We start from the raw sequence: 17,320 nt of genomic DNA on the forward strand, positions 1-17,320 counted from the left end.
AGGTCCTTCACAGTGGAGGTACGTCTGCTACAATGGGCAGCAAAATAAATCATAACATAAAAGAACCGATTCAGTAGAAGAAATTATTCAATGGAGATTTCAACTGAAAACTATAAATAGATCAAGGGTTCCAGCTCTCAGGATCTCTGATAAATCCACCTGTTAAGAGGGATTTTAAAAGATGTCTCTGAGTCAGCCTGAATCCTTCAGGCAGGTTCTTCCACAGCCTCAAGGCCAGGCCTGCAAACACTTTTTTAGTTTTTAACCAGGTCTCTGGTTTCTGCCTGAGGATCTCAGGCTGCACGTGGCACTAAAAGGTCATTTATGTAACTGGGAGAAAGTCATCAATAAACCCATTCCAAAACATACTGGGAGCCAGTGTGAAGACGCTCAGTCAGGAGGGATGTGGTCTTGCCTCTTGGTTCAGGCTAAAATCCTGGCAGCTCCGTTCTGTGCAGTCTGGAGTCAGTCAACAGATTTTTGAAGACAAGTACAAAAAAAAATGCTGGCATGAAGAAATAAAAGCTTGTAAAATGGTCTCTGTGTCTTTAAGAGGAATAAAAGATCAAATTTTTTGAAATATTTCTATAATAAAATGATAAAAACATGACTGAACCAATTTTGTGGTTTGCTGCTCAGAACTATATTATTAAATAAAACACCAAGGTCCCTGCACCAGGCTTGACCTGTTGCAGCAGGGAACCAGCAGATGGCAGCATTTGAGGAACACCATACTGTCTGTGTGCACAAGTGGAGGTACAGTAATCAACAGACACTCAGCACATCCTGTTTGTCAAAGAAAAGAAAGAAAAAATAAACGACCAAGTTTAGTTTCGGTGCAGAAAACAGACACACGCCTCACAATGACACACAGTAAAGACAGCAGTCACTTTCATGTGCATAACATAGTGACACTTTTGAATTTACATATATATTCAGATAAAACAATACTATATCATTTTACCAAGGGCCATTGGGATCATGTGGCAGGAGGGACTGAAGCTTCTTCATGGGCAAGACATGAACTTTTTATCTGCTTATTGTCACAGTCCCTCCTAACGACAGTTACTGTTGGTGAGGGATCATAGATTTGCATGAATGTGTGACCCCTTTGTAACCCATGTGGTTGTGATGACTTATCCTAATGAGCTGACTGGTGTCTCAGAGGCCAACAGGACGGTGTGAACGTATTTAAAAAGGCACCGCTGTGGCACCAGGAGAGCAGTCATTAGATGGTGAATGACAGCAATGGCTCGTCTGGTGCTTCTTTACTTTCTGCTGTGGGTCGGTGAGTAGAAGACACTGATGTGTTGGTCTTTTTCATCATGTAGCTACAATAATACAGACTTTTGAAGTTCTGTACACTGACAAAGCAAAAAGACTTTTCCACAAGTTCATTCCCGTTCTTTGTGGCCACTCACTGCTGTTGTTTTCTAACTCACACTCACCTGGTGGAGGACTTTGTCTTTCAGGTGTCACAGTGAGCACAGCGGTGGATCTTCAGAAGAGAATCATCGGAGGTGACGACTGTGATAAAGCTGACCGTCTGTACCATGTCAAGCTGAGAGCAACTGACGGGACACGTACCTCGCTCTGTGGTGGCTCTCTGATCGCTGACCAGTGGGTTCTGACTGCAGCTCACTGCTGGAAACCAGGGCGGTGAGAAAGATGTGTATTACTTGTGAATAGAATAAGTCTGAAACTCTTGAAGCTGAACTGATAATTGAGGTGTTTCTGTGAAGATGACATTATTTTGCATCTTGAAAAAAAATAAAAATCCTGCCAGACTCATAAACAGGACAGACATCTGAAAAACATGTTTTTGTCTTGATGATAATAAAAATGAGATGGATAATAGACACGTATGTATTTAATTAAGTGATGTTCCTCCCTCTCCTTGTAGGACCATGTATGCAGATGTAAATGTCCACCCAGGTGAAAAATTAGAGACAATGGTAATCACAACACATAAGATCTATGAGGAGCACAACAAGAAACATGACATCATGCTACTGAAGCTGCCTCAGAATCCCCAACACATCCATAAAATACCTCCTCCAGACTGTACAACTGATCTTCAACTGTGAGTTGTGATCTCTCTCTCTCTCTCTCTCTTTCTCTCTCTCTCTCTCTTAGTAGATGATATAACATATCCACCACTGCTCAGGAGCTGCAGTTATAGATGATGTTCACACATCCATGTCTATCCATGATGACAAGATGACTGTCATATACTGAAGGTCTCATTTACATGTTTTAGTTTTTAAAGTTGTTTAGATTTTTCTGATAGAAGAACATAAGAACTGCTGGAAATACATCAGTTATTTGAGCAATAATTTATAATTGATTATATTTTTCAGAGCCGCTGATTCCACTCATTGATTTGTCTGCCGTCTGAATAACTTCACATGTGTAATGTAATGTTGTGGTAGATGTATCTAGAAGGAAACAAGGGCTTTCTGTTGAGTCTAACACTGATAACCACTGATACTGGGAGGAAGTAAGATGCAATATGTGTGGGGCGGGTCAGGGTTAGGGCGCGTACCACATGAGCTGAAGCTCTTAGCAGTTGAGCGCCGGTTTGACTCCCGACCAGCCCGACTCTTTCCTGCGTGTCATTCCCCCTCTCTCTCGGCCCCTTTCCTGACACTCTCAACTGTCCTGTCAATAAAGGCAAAAAATATCTTTAAAAAAAAAAAAAAAAGATGCAATATGTATTATTACCCTTTCAAAAACTATTACTGTGTTGCTGCTACATGTGTATTATTTGTACAAGAAGTAGGAAAAAAATCTACCAACTCCTTTGTTCATCGACCTATGTATCATTAAAAGTCATTACTTTTTATAATATGTAGTATGCAGTATAATATATTGCAGAAGTTCTTTAGAAAATACAATACATATGGACTAAAGTATATGTACCCAAAGAGCAGCATGAACATTTGCATCAGAGGCTGTGTGGATTTGTGTTTAAAAAAAAAAAAAAAAGGCTCATTGTCTTTTTTTCTGTGATGCTTAAACTGTGTCTTAATATTTTTTCTTATTTTCCAGAACCAACACGTTTCAGGCTGCAGGTCACGGCTGTGATGCTGTAGACGGCGCTAATGCATTTTGTGAGGTTACTTTTCATTATTTTTGAAATATTATGATTATAGCATAATTTGTTTGTTTAAATGTCTTGCACTGTTACTTAGAATTTCTTTTCTTTTCTTTTCTTTTCTTTTCTTTTCTTTTCTTTTCTTTTCTTTTCTTTTCTTTTCTTTTCTTTTCTTTTCTTTTCTTTTCTTTTCTTTTCTTTTCTTTTCTAGTGAAACATTGCCCACTCACTCTGCAGTGTGTTAATTTGCCCGTGGTTAACTGCCAGCCAATCAAAGCTGTGTTGACAAGCAGCTATCCAAACATACCATATCCAAACCTCTTCTGTGCCCAAGCTCAAGACAAGGAAACTGCTCCAGTGAGTTCACGGTCATAGTTTCTAATCTTACATCTTCTGTCATCAGCAGACATACTGATAACAATAAGGTAAATCAGAATTTCATTAATTTGGGGAAAAATGCTGTCTGTGTATATCTCTGTCTCGCAGGGTGACTCCGGTGGAGGAGTTGTGTACAATGACAAGATTTATGGTATCGTCCTTGGTGGTCATCCTACACACGCATTTCAGGAGCCATGCGAGTTCCTGAGAGTCTGCCCATACATGACATGGATTAACTCTACTATTAGCAGCAATCCCTGAATTTCAAGCTTGAACGTTCATAATAAACAAGCCGTAAGATTCCGGCTCTTCAATAAATCTTATGTGATGTTTGCTGTTTTGTTTTGTTTTGTTTTTTTCACCCAGAAAATGTTAAAAGAACACAAAGGGAAGCCCTCCATGGTAGAGCACATTAATACCTTGTCAAGTGAAGAGCATCATTATTGATCCTCATCTGATCTGTTGGCCCCACGTTCTCCGCAATCACCAAGTCAAAGATAATCAGGTTAGAAAAGGCTCCCAAACCAGAAGCCTTTCCACTGGCTGCGGTCTGACAGAACACTAAGCCTGAGTAAAGCAGAGACGTGTTTCTGTGATGCACAAAAAGCTACATTCATGCCAGCTGAGTCACATTTATCTTGCAGTTTGTGTACAAATGGACTTTTAAATCAATAAGTAGCTCCCCTGCAGGTCTATTAACTTTTTCAACTATAAAGCATGCAATGCCCCACAGCAGTTCACTATGTTATTGCTCTTTCTAGCAGTTCCTTGGTGTCAGATTGTGGAAGGTGAGCGATGTATTGCAACAAAACTGCTGAGAATTATTTTGTAATTTCTACAGAAAAGGGTCATAGAGATACTGTTGCCAGTGAACTCTCACTGTATTAACCTCCTTCAGGTCTTGATAGTTTTAGTTGAGATATGTGAGGATACAGTTTTTACTACTCAAACCAGTCAGAATCCCTGCCAGATTTGTTTCCACAACACCATGTGCACATTTACACGCTTAAATGTTCTGGTCCTGGAAGAACCTAAAACACACACACGTAGATTGTGATGAATGACATGTATTAACACACACACAGGCTGAAATAGCAGTGCATGTATGATGTCTGAGAAAATCTGTGTCTGCCTCAGCATTAAGAACAAAAACGATTCTTCCGCTTGGCAAAGAACCGAGTCACTATTTTGTAAAAATAATTTCTTTGTCACATCTTTAAAAACTCTCTGTGCTGTGGCATTGAAATACCAGCAGGAAGCGAGCAGTTTTTGCAATTATTATGGTAATTTAAAAAAAAAAAAAAAAAAAGCACAAGCTCAAAATGAGATCTTTTTTTTTCATGGACTTTGTGTTTTTCAAAAGCTAATGTATCTCCTGTGGGGAAAAAGCTCGGATTGTTGTCTGTCAAATTATTGCTGTGCTTTCCAGCTCACTGCATCATGTGTCTGTCCTCCTCCTGGCAGATTGGAAATCGGCCCTGAAGAGTCTTGGAAATAATTACCCGAGTGTTGTGATAGGAACTTTTATTCTACATATCAAATGTGACATTAGTGAAATCACTTTACAAGAATCAGCCTTTATTTTCAGTGTAACATCAGAGCTCACTGTCTGTTCTTTATTCTGTCTCGTCTATTAATGTGGCTGTTTTTTTTCTTTCTCTTTGGCTCACTTTTATTCTTTTTCTCTAGTACTTGACACTCTATAATCGATAAAGAAGAAGCGTTTGAATCATTTATTAGTGACAAGTCCATTCTTGCTGCACAGTATGTGAACAAGAGGTGGTGTAGGATGAATTCAGACTTAAAATCCAGGGAAAGCAAATGAATGAATGAATGACTGTCACATGTCACGCTCCGGGTACCGCTGGTAGAGGACAGAAGTGGAGACAAAGAAAATTAATGATAGGAAAGAGGAAGACAAGAGAGTGAAGGTTGATGAAGGGATGGGGAAAATGACAGGGGCCTGAAGGGAGACGAGAGGAGAACGTGTTATTAAACTGTCATGAAACAAGTCTTAAAATGCAAATGAAAGACTGAAATGAGAAGAATATATGGTTGTGGTTAGGTGTAGGCTCCACATTTGTTTTTTTTAATCAAGCTATCCAGGTTTCAGGCAGCAGCTTGCAAATAATTTCAAGTTTTCAATTTCAGTCCTGTACTGTCAGTCTCCACGTTCTAATGACTTCTTCAATTTCTCTTTAAATTTTTCCTTTCACTCTACCTCTCACCCAAACCTCCACCATTTTACCTTTTTTTTCCCTCTCTCCTTTCCGTCTAATCTCTCCTTTACTTCTCCCTCTAACCGCTCCCTCTCGCTCTCTCACTCCACTCTCCGCCTCTTTTATCCTCTCTCCGTCCGTGTGCTTCAGCCAGGAAATGAAAGATCCTCTCTGCCAGAGGAATTCGGTAGATTCTGTTCGCGCCCACAGGCCACTGAGAATTGCAGTCTCTGATTGACAAATCCACCCTCCTTAATGAAGTAGTTTCCTCACAAACCACCCGGTGCACATGTGGGGATTATGGGTTTTACCTGATGAATCACACTGCTGCTTTTTTGAGTCAATTAAAAAACTTTTTTTTATCTGTCTTCTCGTATATGGCTTAAATTGCTGCAAATTCATGGGGTGCTCAAGTCCCCGTCTCCCTCTCCAATTTAATCTGTCTCTGAAGTTTAATTGAAATGTATTTAAATTAAATTCTGATATTTGCTCTTCACAGCCAGTAGGGCAGTTCCCTAATGTAATTTTTGAGACTTGGACTTGGCTGCTGTGAGACTTGACTTTGCCTGAGATTTATCTATATTCACACAAGTCTATGATCTGATATTCTTGGATTAAGGGTTATAGATCTATGCCATTTAATTTTAGTGGTCAGCACTCAGAGATTTGATAAAAAATACATCTTGACTTGCTGGTTTCTCATGTTACTGGACTTGGACTTCAGCTATTTAACTTGAAACTTGTTGTGAGAAATCTGAGACTTGACCGGGACTTGAGACTTGATCTTAAAGACTTCAGGGACTTTGCCTGAATGACTTGAGATTTGACTTTAACTTATCTCAAATAACTTGAGGTGTTATCTGAAACTTGCTGTGAAAGACTGACTTGGACTGACTTGAAACCTGCTTTTACTTGACACTTATTCTGTAAGACTTGAGTCATAACTTGAACTTGACTGAAAACTTGAACTCTATCTTTAATGTTTGACTTGGACATGTTATGATTGACCTGAGACTTAACTTGGACTTGTCTGAAAATATTTGAGACTTGACTTGGGCTTGTCTTCAGTGACTTCAGATTTGAGACTTGCTGTGAAAGACCTCAAACTGAACTTGGTCTTGATTGACTTGAGACTCATTGTAAAACATTTCAGATTTGACTTGAGAAATGAGCTGAACCGAACATAGACTTTTACTTCTGATCCAAAACACAGTCACAGTAAACACACACACACAATATTGCACTGAGAAGCTACACTTACAGAAATTAATCTGTGGTGGGTCGGTAGCCCAGTGAGGAAGAGTGTGATAAAAGCCAAGCAGGATGGTTTCTGTCATTTAGCATCTTCTTCGGTTTCGCAGTCATGAGATAGAAGATCTAATTTCCTTTTAATTCCATGAAATGGTTGTTAAGCTCTACACTAATCCTCCTGCTCTTTGTCTCCGGTTGATCGTGCGTCTTGCGATGTAGCGCAGATTGAATACTGTCTCATTAGTGATGGATGGACGTTGAGTGAACAGGATGCTGGTCAGTCTATTCTCCACTGTGTCATTATGCTTTGATTTGCTCCACATTTAGCTGCTCAGGAGCCTCGCCGTCAATACTTGTTAACTTCTACACACAAAAACAAATGAGCTTTCTGAAACTGATTAAGGAAGAATGTGAAGTCAGACGGACTCTTAAAGGTTCAGGATCGTCAAAGGTTTGCTCTGGGACGGAAAATTACAACTTTAACCCTCTTTCCACTGTTGAGATTACGCTTCGGAGCATTCATGATTCTCCTTCTTCATTACCTGGGCTTTCCTTTTAATTTCTGTCTCCATACCAACCAATTTACTAAGAACCACTTTCACAGCATCACGCCAGTTCCTTGTCACTATGGCGACTTACAGGAGAATCACACCAAAGATAAATTAGAGAGAGACACGATACAGTATTTAAAGCTTTGAATAATCTATCACTGGACTCTGCAAATTGCTTGAGGTTTCTGCAGACAGTGACATGGGAAATTTATTAAGTGGCAATTGGTCACTTTGACTGAGAGGTAATTAGCTTCTGAGCTACAATAAAAGTAATTGAAATAAATCATTTTAAAGGAACAACTCTATTAAACAGTGACACAACGATTTTTAAATCCAATTTGATTGCATAAAAGGTTTGCATGGAAATGTACCTGTGATGTACATTTTCCCATGATCTCCATGATAACAAATTAAAAGGAGAATATGATGAACTGTACATTTCTATAGAGACGCTCTCTTTATAGATGAGGTGATGGTGACACCTTTTTTCCTCCCACAGTATTTCTTGCTCTTTTTGTGTTTCTAACCATTATAGTAACAGAAGCAAGAATCAAATCACTGACTTTGTTTCTTTTACCATAATACCCACAGTTATTTTGATTTTAGGAATTCTTTATTTAATGAATGGAAATATACTGTATATCTGTATATAAGTGTGTTTTATTGATTCCAATGACGTATGAAATATTGATGCACCCTCAGAGAGGAGACTCACCTTAGCTCTGACGTTTTCATAGGATGCTGGGTTCACCAAGGAGAAACAAATCAGGAAAACATCCTGGGTTAACTGAGGGGAGAAGAAAAAGAGGGAGAGGAACTTGATTCAAAATGGGGCCAAAATGTTCAGGCTGATTTGAGAAAAAAAAATCTTATAGAAACATGCACTTATTTAGTTTTTGCAGAACTTTCATCACCATCATATGTGGTTATCACACAACAATAATCCCATGTTTTGGTCTCAAAATAACAACTATACCATCTCCACGACAACTGAACAAACATTGCTGATGAAGGCCACAAGAGGGGGCTGAAAGCTCAGGATAAACCAAGTATGTGAACCATGTGTTGCATCCATTCATTTTGGATCATTAAACCACAGAATTAACTCCATGTTTAGAATTAAATACATATCAAACTAAAACACTTTTTTCTCCTTTGGTCTCAAAAGGAAATTCTCACACCAAATAGCCCCCTCCACAAATGTTGAATATTGCAATAATAAGCAAGTCACAATAAAAATGGCTTATATTTAGATATATATATGTAGATGTTCTGCTTCATTTTTTAACATTAGATTACATTAGGGTTTTTTTTCTTTTCTACCTGATATTTTTAATTAATCTCATTCAAGTCTCATAGTATAAAGTTAAAATTACATGACAGCATTTTTAGGAATTTAAGTCTTTCCCACATTAAGCAGCTTCCTCAGTAACATCTTTCTTTCTTTTTCTCATCCTTTCTTTTAATTGACATGTAGCACGATCAGGCAGCAGTGGAACTGTCTTAACTCCCAGTGTGAGTCCCAGTGGGAGACAAAGTGTATTTTTGTGTGTGTGTGTGTGTGTGTGTGTGTGTGTGTGTGTGTGTGTGTGTGACTATACACCGTCTGTGGGTAGGGCAGTGGGCGGAGCCTGTCGTAGTCTTCCTGTCCAGCTGTATCCCAAAGGCCCAGGTTGACTGTCCTTCTGTCGACCATCACATTAGCTGAGTAGATGTCAAATCTGTGGGGATCAATCAATCACTCAATCAATCAATCATTCGGCTGGTGAGTCATCCATTCATTGAGATGATTATTTAAATGATCAGTCATCTGATTTCTGAACACAATGTGCATCAGAACAAGGTAGAGTCACATGATCAGACATTAGCTAATATTGGAAAGGAGAGAAAACATGACTCATTAAAAACAGACTTTCCTACCTTCATGTTGAGCACAGTGAGATTTGCCCCTGTTGTTCAAACACCTGTTAAAGGAAATAACCGCTACAATACTCTGGATTATAATATTTAAGCAGTACTGCCCCCATGTGGTCACACTGAAACACTCCAGCCTCTGTGTTATTTTCCTAGCTTTAATCTTTAGTCTGTCCAGTTGTTGTCACACATAAGACAATAAACACTTAGAGCATAAAAACTCAGTGGTACAGATTCTTCCAACCTGGTCATTTTCTTGTTACACTGTTTGTTTACATAGAACATGCTGTAGGTAACATGCAGTGACAGCAACCTCTCTGGATAACAGCACAGATATAAACTCAGCGTTTCCAAGAAAGAAACACGTTGTCATGGATCAAGTCAGTTTTTTTTTTTAAATCATTATTGTTTTATTGTTTAATTGTTCACCAAATGATAAAGCGAGTTAAGCTATTTTCTTCAATTTAGGTACACCCCCCCACCTTAATTGTATTGAATTAGCTACTTTAAGTTCCTGTATGTTCTGTACCATTGGATGTACTATCACTTAATTACTCACTAAGAGCCTCATTTTTCTGATTTTTATGACATTTATTCGCGGTGGTGTGATCATGTCTTAGTTCAGGTTTGACTGAATCATGACTCAGATTTCGGACATAAAAACTGACACTGATGTGAGTTTCAGATGTTTTTGGGACAAAATGCATGTTTTGGGTGTTGATATTTGTTGATTTGATTAATTATGTGATCTTTCTTTTGGAGCCACTTGTAACTGATACGATCGGTGCAAATGTTTAGTTTGGAGCCCAGAGTGGACTCAGAACACAGATATTACACAGGAGGATTTATTGGTTAATTTCAGTGCTTCAGAATGGTTTGAGTCTCCTTTGGGGAAACCGGGCTGGGCAGCCGAGGGATCCAGCTGAGGAATGGAGGGGAGCAGAGTGGTGAGTGGCGTGGCAGGTTATGGCAGCGGAGCGTGAAGTCGACAGGTGAGCTGGCGTTACTGGTGAATTTTCTGTGGCCAGGGGTGTTACTACGAGTGGAGTGGAATAATCTGGCGGAGAATGAGTGAAAGATAATCCATGAGAGATGGACTGCAGGTGTGTCAGGCTGCCAGCGCTGTGACCACGCCCCTGCTGGGAGAACGCACGCACACACACACACACACACACACACACACACACACACATACACACACATAAATACACAGGGTGTGGGGAACAGAGCAGACTGAGGTCCAGGCAGGATCATGACTTTGTATATATGTATATATATATATATATATATATATATATATATATATATATATATATATATATATATATAACCCTTTTGTCCTTGTGTCCCCCTCAAAACAAAATCAACGTCTACGTCTACTTGCGACCCCCTCCTCAAAGGTTGTGTTTACCTGCACCTGAATGTGCACACATGCATCTGTCTGTGTGTGAAAGAGAGAGGGAGAGAAACATACTGCAGAGAGATTTCCCCCACAAAACCCACCAATACAGAGCAATACCTGACATGGGAATATAAGTAGGCTAAAGGCAGTGTCCTAGTACAGCGAGCAGGTTATGCAGAATATATAACATGTCAGTTAAATCATCACGATAAAAACTGTCTCTGAACACAACAAACTTAGTGTAAGAGTACAACGAGATAACGAGATTTCAATTGACATTCAAATCTTCTACTATCGAATTCAAATTCAAGACATAAAAATTCAACGTGTGTGAATGTACCGACTGTCACTGACTCACCTGAGCTCCTCCGTTCAGACAAGCCAATGGCAGTTAGAACTATTTTACTAAGTGGACCAGACTGAGATAAACTTATCAAAACCTCCTGTTTAATCTTTAGTGGGCAGTAAAGATCAAATGAGCGCCGAAGACAGACGACAACAGAGCCAGGCAGCCATCACATTTTTTGGAAGATTTTAAAAACAAAAGGCTAAACTCACCTTTATCCAGCAAGTCTGTGGCGAAGCTGCATCACAGAAAACTGGAGTCCAGCTGAGGGTGAAGTAACTGTGGCTGTTGAAGTGAAGTGTTGTGGTGCAGAGCTGTGTGGACTTTAATAGGACAGGGCAGTAAATTAACAAGACAAACCTTTCTTCAGTGGCGAACAGCCCATAGTTTCTGTCTGCAGCGTGTACAGTGACGCAGCGATAATGACAAGTTGTCAATCACTTCCACACCTCCTGCCCTGGTACTGGAAAATTTACTTATTGGCATGATATAAATATAAACAATTTAACATTTCTGCTATGATATGATGCACATGTTGCTTCCATTTCCTCCTTTAATAACTGCAAGAACGTTTACCAAAACAAATAAAAATAATGCAAATAATGTATAAAAATATGTTTTTTAATTTTATTTTTGTAGGATTATACTATTTATTGGTTATCCACAAATGTTTATATTCTATTGGATTATATTTTGTAATTTTCTTCCCAGATGAACATTCTGGTCAAATTTATAACTCGTCTGGAGTGAAATTACAACATTATCTGTTTGCTTGTCTCCTACTCACTGTGCTCATTAAGTATTTTAATCCAGCTGAATTCCCAGTTAAGCTGTACTCTGACATGTTTTTCTGTTTCTGTTGTCAGGAAATAGAAAAAAAAGTTTTAAATAGTGACTGTTAATTAAAATGACATGTTCACTTAAAGGCCGTTTCCAGGCTGCTGCTAAAATTCTGATTGTGTAGCCACAACATCGTCTGACAAAATCACCAAACACATAAACTAAAGACAAAGACTATGCTGTATATATTTATTTGTAAAATGATCACTCACAGAGAAAATTAGTAGTGACAGAATATCTTTCAGCCTCCATCTGGGATCCTCAACAGTTTTCAACTAGGCCGACTGTATTTCCTCAAAAAGTGACCGGGCCTTTGTTTACCTCACCTGCAGGAGATGAGGTTTCTACCCAATCCTGTTTGGGAAAAAACATCTCTAAATCTAAAAACAAATGTGCTGAGTTGGCAACAGTGCACGATGTAAATACCCCCTGACAGAAACCTTTTGCCCCAGTTCAGTTTGAAGAGGCATCAGCCAATGAGGAAACTCCATCTGAGTCATGTGGCGTTCGCTTGACTGACGGTGGAATTATGATCAGTTAGACTGTCAGGAACAGTCAAGATTATAGGGCTGGCCCCGCTTTGGTGTCCAGCCAGAAACAAGAGCAAGTTACAACATATACGATACTACACAAATGCAATAGATGTTAAAAGATGTCACTGACTCAGTCTGCCTAAGTTCCTCAGGGAGATTCTTTCAGAGCTTCAAGGCCTCCATCGCAAATGCTCTAACCCCTTTAGTTTTTAACCAGGCCTCTGGAACAGACTATATACTGGATCATATGGTACTAAAAGGTCATTTATGTAATTGTGCAAAAGGCCATGAAGAACCTACCTTAAAAGTAGTAGTGGAGTGTCCTGAGTCTTATTTCAGTCAAATTAGATACGAGACTCACAATGACACACAGTAAACATAGATCATTTTTATATTCATGACATAATGGCACTCTTAAATTTGCATTCATTTCAGATAAAACATCACCGTATCACCTTACCAGGTTTTATCTGGTGCTCATTGCAGGAGGGACTGAACCTGAATGGAGGCTTTTTTCATGGGCAGATGTTCATTTGTAAAGATAAGCAAATAGTGGAAACAGTGAACTTAAACTAGTGAACGTAACTGACAGGACAACAGACTTGAAAACTTGTAGTGATCTGAATAATTGGAAAGTAATGAATACCAAACATGGTGGTCCAGCAGAAACAACACTATCACCTGAGTGAATGAAAGTAAATGAGGACACAGGACACAGGAATGTTTCTTAAACAAATTTCAAAATAAGACTCAGGAAAAACAAAAATATCTTCCATCAAAGCTACATTACTATTTATACAAAACAGCATTGCTATTTGTAGTCTCTGGTTGGACTGTGAGAACAATGAGACTGTAGTGGACATGTAAAAACAAAAATTAAACTAACTAATGTCAAGAAAACATCTCTGCATGGAAAAAAAAATGTAAAAGGAAATTATTTTCCTCCTCAAAAATTATGAGCAGAGACAGACTCCAGTGAATCCAGTGAAGGGTCCAGCAGGCCTTAATGGGTTACTGCCTGTTTTATTGCTGTGCATCTTTTCTGTATGAGTGAGGAGCACTTTGCAAATTTGACTTGAGGACTTGTGTGTAACCAGTTTCTCTGTGTACATGCAAGACTGATATTAAAGAGAACTTTCAGCTGACTTCACCTGTAAAGACTTCTTGTCTTTGATAAAGTAGGAAAGTGAAGAGAGGCTTTTCCCCTCACATCAGTAACATGAAACAAAATATACAGTGAAAAAATTTTTTCAATATCAGTTGTTTCAATGTAAATTAAAGACATCAGCCTTGTCTTGTTTCCTGACAAAACATAGTCCAAAGGCCAATCTGAAGGATTATTTTGTTTCCATTTAAAAAAGAAAGAAAATTCTCACATCTGTGATACAGGAGCACTGTGTATTTTGCAGCACTAACATGAAGTTTGCTGGCTACATATTTCAGTCTGGTCACTGGGAAACTTTTTTATCTGCTTAGTGTCACAGTCCCTCCTAACACACAAGACAGTGACAGTTAGTAATCTCTTGATAAAAGATCACACATTTGTATAAACGTGTCGTCCTTTGTAACCTATGTGGTTGTGATGACTTATCCTAATGAGCTGACTGGTGTCTCAGAGGCCAACAGGACGGTGTGAACACATTTAAAAAGGCACCGCTGTGGCACCAGGAGAGCAGTCATTAGATGGTGAATGACAGCAATGGCTCGTCTGGTGCTTCTTTACTTTCTGCTGTGGGTCGGTGAGTAGGAGACACTGATGTGTTGGTCTTTTTCATCATGTAGCTACAATAATACAGACTTTTGAAGTTCTGTACACTGACAAAGCAAATGACTTTTCCACAAGTTCATTCCCGTTCTTTGTGGCTACTCACTGCTGTTGTTTTCTAACTCACACTCACCTGGTGGAGGACTTTGTCTTTCAGGTGTCACAGTGAGCACAGCGGTGGATCTACAGAAGAGAATCATCGGAGGTGACGACTGTGATAAAGCTGACCGTCTGTACCATGTCAAGCTGACAGCAACTGACGGGACACGTACCTCGCTCTGTGGTGGCTCTCTGATCGCTGACCAGTGGGTTCTGACTGCAGCTCACTGCTGGAATGATTCACGGTGAGAAATATGTTTATAATTCATGAATAAAATAAATCTGAAACTGTTGAAGCTGAACTGAGGTGTCCCTAATGAAGATGACACTACAATGCAAATTGCATGAATAACTTAAATTCAGCCAGACTCATAAACACCACAGACATCTGAAATACATGCTTTTGTCTTGGTAATGATAAAGATGAGATGGATAATGGTCACATCTGTTACATTTAAATGTATTTAATTTAAGATTTGATTTTCTTCTTTTTCTTCCACTTGTAGGATCATGTATGCATATTTAAATATCCACCCACATCCACAAAACCATGAGAGAATGGAAATTCAAAGACACGAGATCTATAGAGACAGCAACAACACCCCACATGACATCATGCTACTGAAGCTAAAAGGGACACCCAGATCTGTGATCCACAAAATACCTCTTCCAGACTGTAAAACTGATCTTCAAGTGTGAGTTGTGATCTCTCTCTCTCTCTCTCTCTCTCTCTCTCTCTCTCTCTCTCTCTCTCTTAGTAGATGATATAACATATCCACCACTGCTCAGGAGCTGCAGTTATAGATGATGTTCACACATCCATGTCTATCCATGATGACAAGATGACTGTCATATACTGAACGTCTCATTTATATGTTTTAGTTTTTAAACTTATTATTTTTATTATTATTATTAACTTAGATTTTTCTGATACAAAAACATAAGTTTGATATGATATATGAGAGTGTAAAAATATTCATTTAATGTCTGAAAAACCAGCTTTGAAATACATCAATTATTTGAGTAATAATTTATAATTGATTATATTATATAATATCATATATATATATATATATATATATATATACATATACATACACACACACACAAATAAATAAATTTACAAAATACAACACATATGACCTTTGTGGGCTCAGTAAAATGAAGTTTCAGTACCTAAATCGCAGCATGAATATTTGCATCAGTTACTGTGTTGATTTATTGTTTTATGTGAAGTGTTTTTATGAAAAATAACTTTTTGTGCTAAAGTGATGCTTAAACTGTGTCTTAAATTTTTTTTTTTTTTTTTTTTCCCCAGAAAGGATGAATTTCAGGTCGCAGGTCATGGGTGTGACATAGATGGCAACAAACTCTATTGTGAGGTTATTTTTTATTATTTTTGGAATATTACTGTGTATGTTAATGTGGTTCAGCATACTTTGTTGCAGTGTAATGTGGTACCAATACTAGTATATTTATTTACAGCAAACAAAGACATTAAGTTTATCTGTTTCTTTAATAATTTAAATTATTGGAATTTTTCTTTTTTGGAAAAACAGATCAGTTTCTTGAAATAAGATCATCATGCACTGTTATTTAGAATTGTTTTTCTTTTCTTTTCTTTTCTAGTGGAAAATTGTTCAAAGTATCTCAAATGCGCCAATATGACTGTCGTTAAATGCAGTACAATTGAAAAATTTTTAGAAACATATGAGCCAAAAACACCACAACAATACTTCATCTGTGCTGAAGACCCAACACAGGACACCGGTAAAGTGAGTCATCATGGTTTCTAATGTTATACTGTTTGTCATGAGAAGTCTGAAGAGTATTAAAGACACCTTCTGTTGAAAATCAAATTTTTAATCTTTTAAACATGTCCATATGATGTTTTTCATATGATACCAGACATATCATGAGTGAAATACACAGTTAGCGTCATGGCTGTGCATTTCCCTGATATGGTCATTATAAACTCGCCAAAAACTCCCCAGTCTTGGTCTGACTGAGTCGCTGCGATGTTTCCTCCACTAATTCTATTGATAAACTCTGCTATTTCACCTGTCAACCTAAGTAGGGTTGGTGGGCAGGGCATAAGGCCTGATCCAGATTTTTCAATGAGGAATTAAGAGTAGATGTGCTTCCAGTCCCAGATTTGGACCTTTTTCACTTAATTTCATTTATAATAGCAGAGTATTTTTTGCACAGTTTACAATATGTCTGGAGAGGAACCTTAAAATAAATTAGCATTTCATTAATTTGGGAAAAATGCTGTGTGTCATTTCTCTCTCTCTCACAGGGTGACTCTGGTGGAGGAGCCGTGCACAATGGCATGATTTATGGTGTCATCAGTGGTGGTCATCCTACACATGGATTAGTGATACCATCCTATTTCATGAGAGTCTGTGAATACATGAAATGGATTGAACGTATCACTGGCATCAAGCCTTAAACTTCATGCTGCACATTCATAATAAACAAGCCCTGAGATTTTGGCTCTTCAATGAACCTTGTGTGATGTTTGTTGTTTTGTATTGTGTATTTACCCAGAAAATGTTAAAAGAAGATAACTGTGTTTGTCATAATTACCATCTAAATCGAATTATTTTTCTATTTGTTCACATGTAAACATTGTAATTAACAATTGCAACATTAGATAATTATCTTAAAAAGTAATAGAATTACAAAAGTAACAACTGTTGGATAATTTGTATTCATTAGGAAATTGGCACAAAATTATTGTAGTGGAAAAACTGAGCCGCAGTTATTTTATAAAATTAAAGTCCATCTTCAGCCACTTAAATGATAAAAAAAAATGTAATTCCATTCCTGAATTATTTATCAACTTTTCATATTCTAATTGTGTGCTATCTGCCCTTTTAAGAATTATTTATTTCAGGTGGTTAGTTAAACAGACCCATTCAG

The 17,320-nt window shown here is 38.2% G+C and overlaps 2 protein-coding genes across 2 annotated transcripts; both read left to right on the forward strand.

Annotated features, from left to right (window-relative positions):
• Positions 1–1,143: 1,143 nt before the first annotated feature.
• On the forward strand, positions 1,144–3,798 carry LOC139636458 (trypsin-like). Its single transcript, XM_071504556.1, has 6 exons — positions 1,144–1,288; positions 1,473–1,659; positions 1,904–2,083; positions 3,052–3,113; positions 3,309–3,454; positions 3,584–3,798. The coding sequence occupies exons 1-6, from the start codon at positions 1,240–1,242 to the stop codon at positions 3,734–3,736; spliced, it is 777 nt and encodes a 258-aa protein (XP_071360657.1). The 5' UTR covers positions 1,144–1,239; the 3' UTR covers positions 3,737–3,798.
• Positions 3,799–11,880: 8,082 nt separating this feature from the next.
• Positions 11,881–15,202, forward strand: LOC139636614 (trypsin V-B-like). The gene is made up of 3 exons (XM_071504837.1): positions 11,881–14,270; positions 14,454–14,640; positions 14,902–15,202. The coding sequence occupies exons 1-3, from the start codon at positions 14,222–14,224 to the stop codon at positions 15,092–15,094; spliced, it is 429 nt and encodes a 142-aa protein (XP_071360938.1). The 5' UTR covers positions 11,881–14,221; the 3' UTR covers positions 15,095–15,202.
• The last annotated feature ends 2,118 nt before the right edge of the window (positions 15,203–17,320 follow it).

This window comes from Trachinotus anak, unplaced genomic scaffold, assembly GCF_046630095.1.
Source record: "Trachinotus anak isolate AG129_WGS33_773 ecotype Australia unplaced genomic scaffold, CSIRO_AGI_Tana_v1 ptg000019l, whole genome shotgun sequence".
NCBI classification, from domain to species: domain Eukaryota; kingdom Metazoa; phylum Chordata; class Actinopteri; order Carangiformes; family Carangidae; genus Trachinotus; species Trachinotus anak.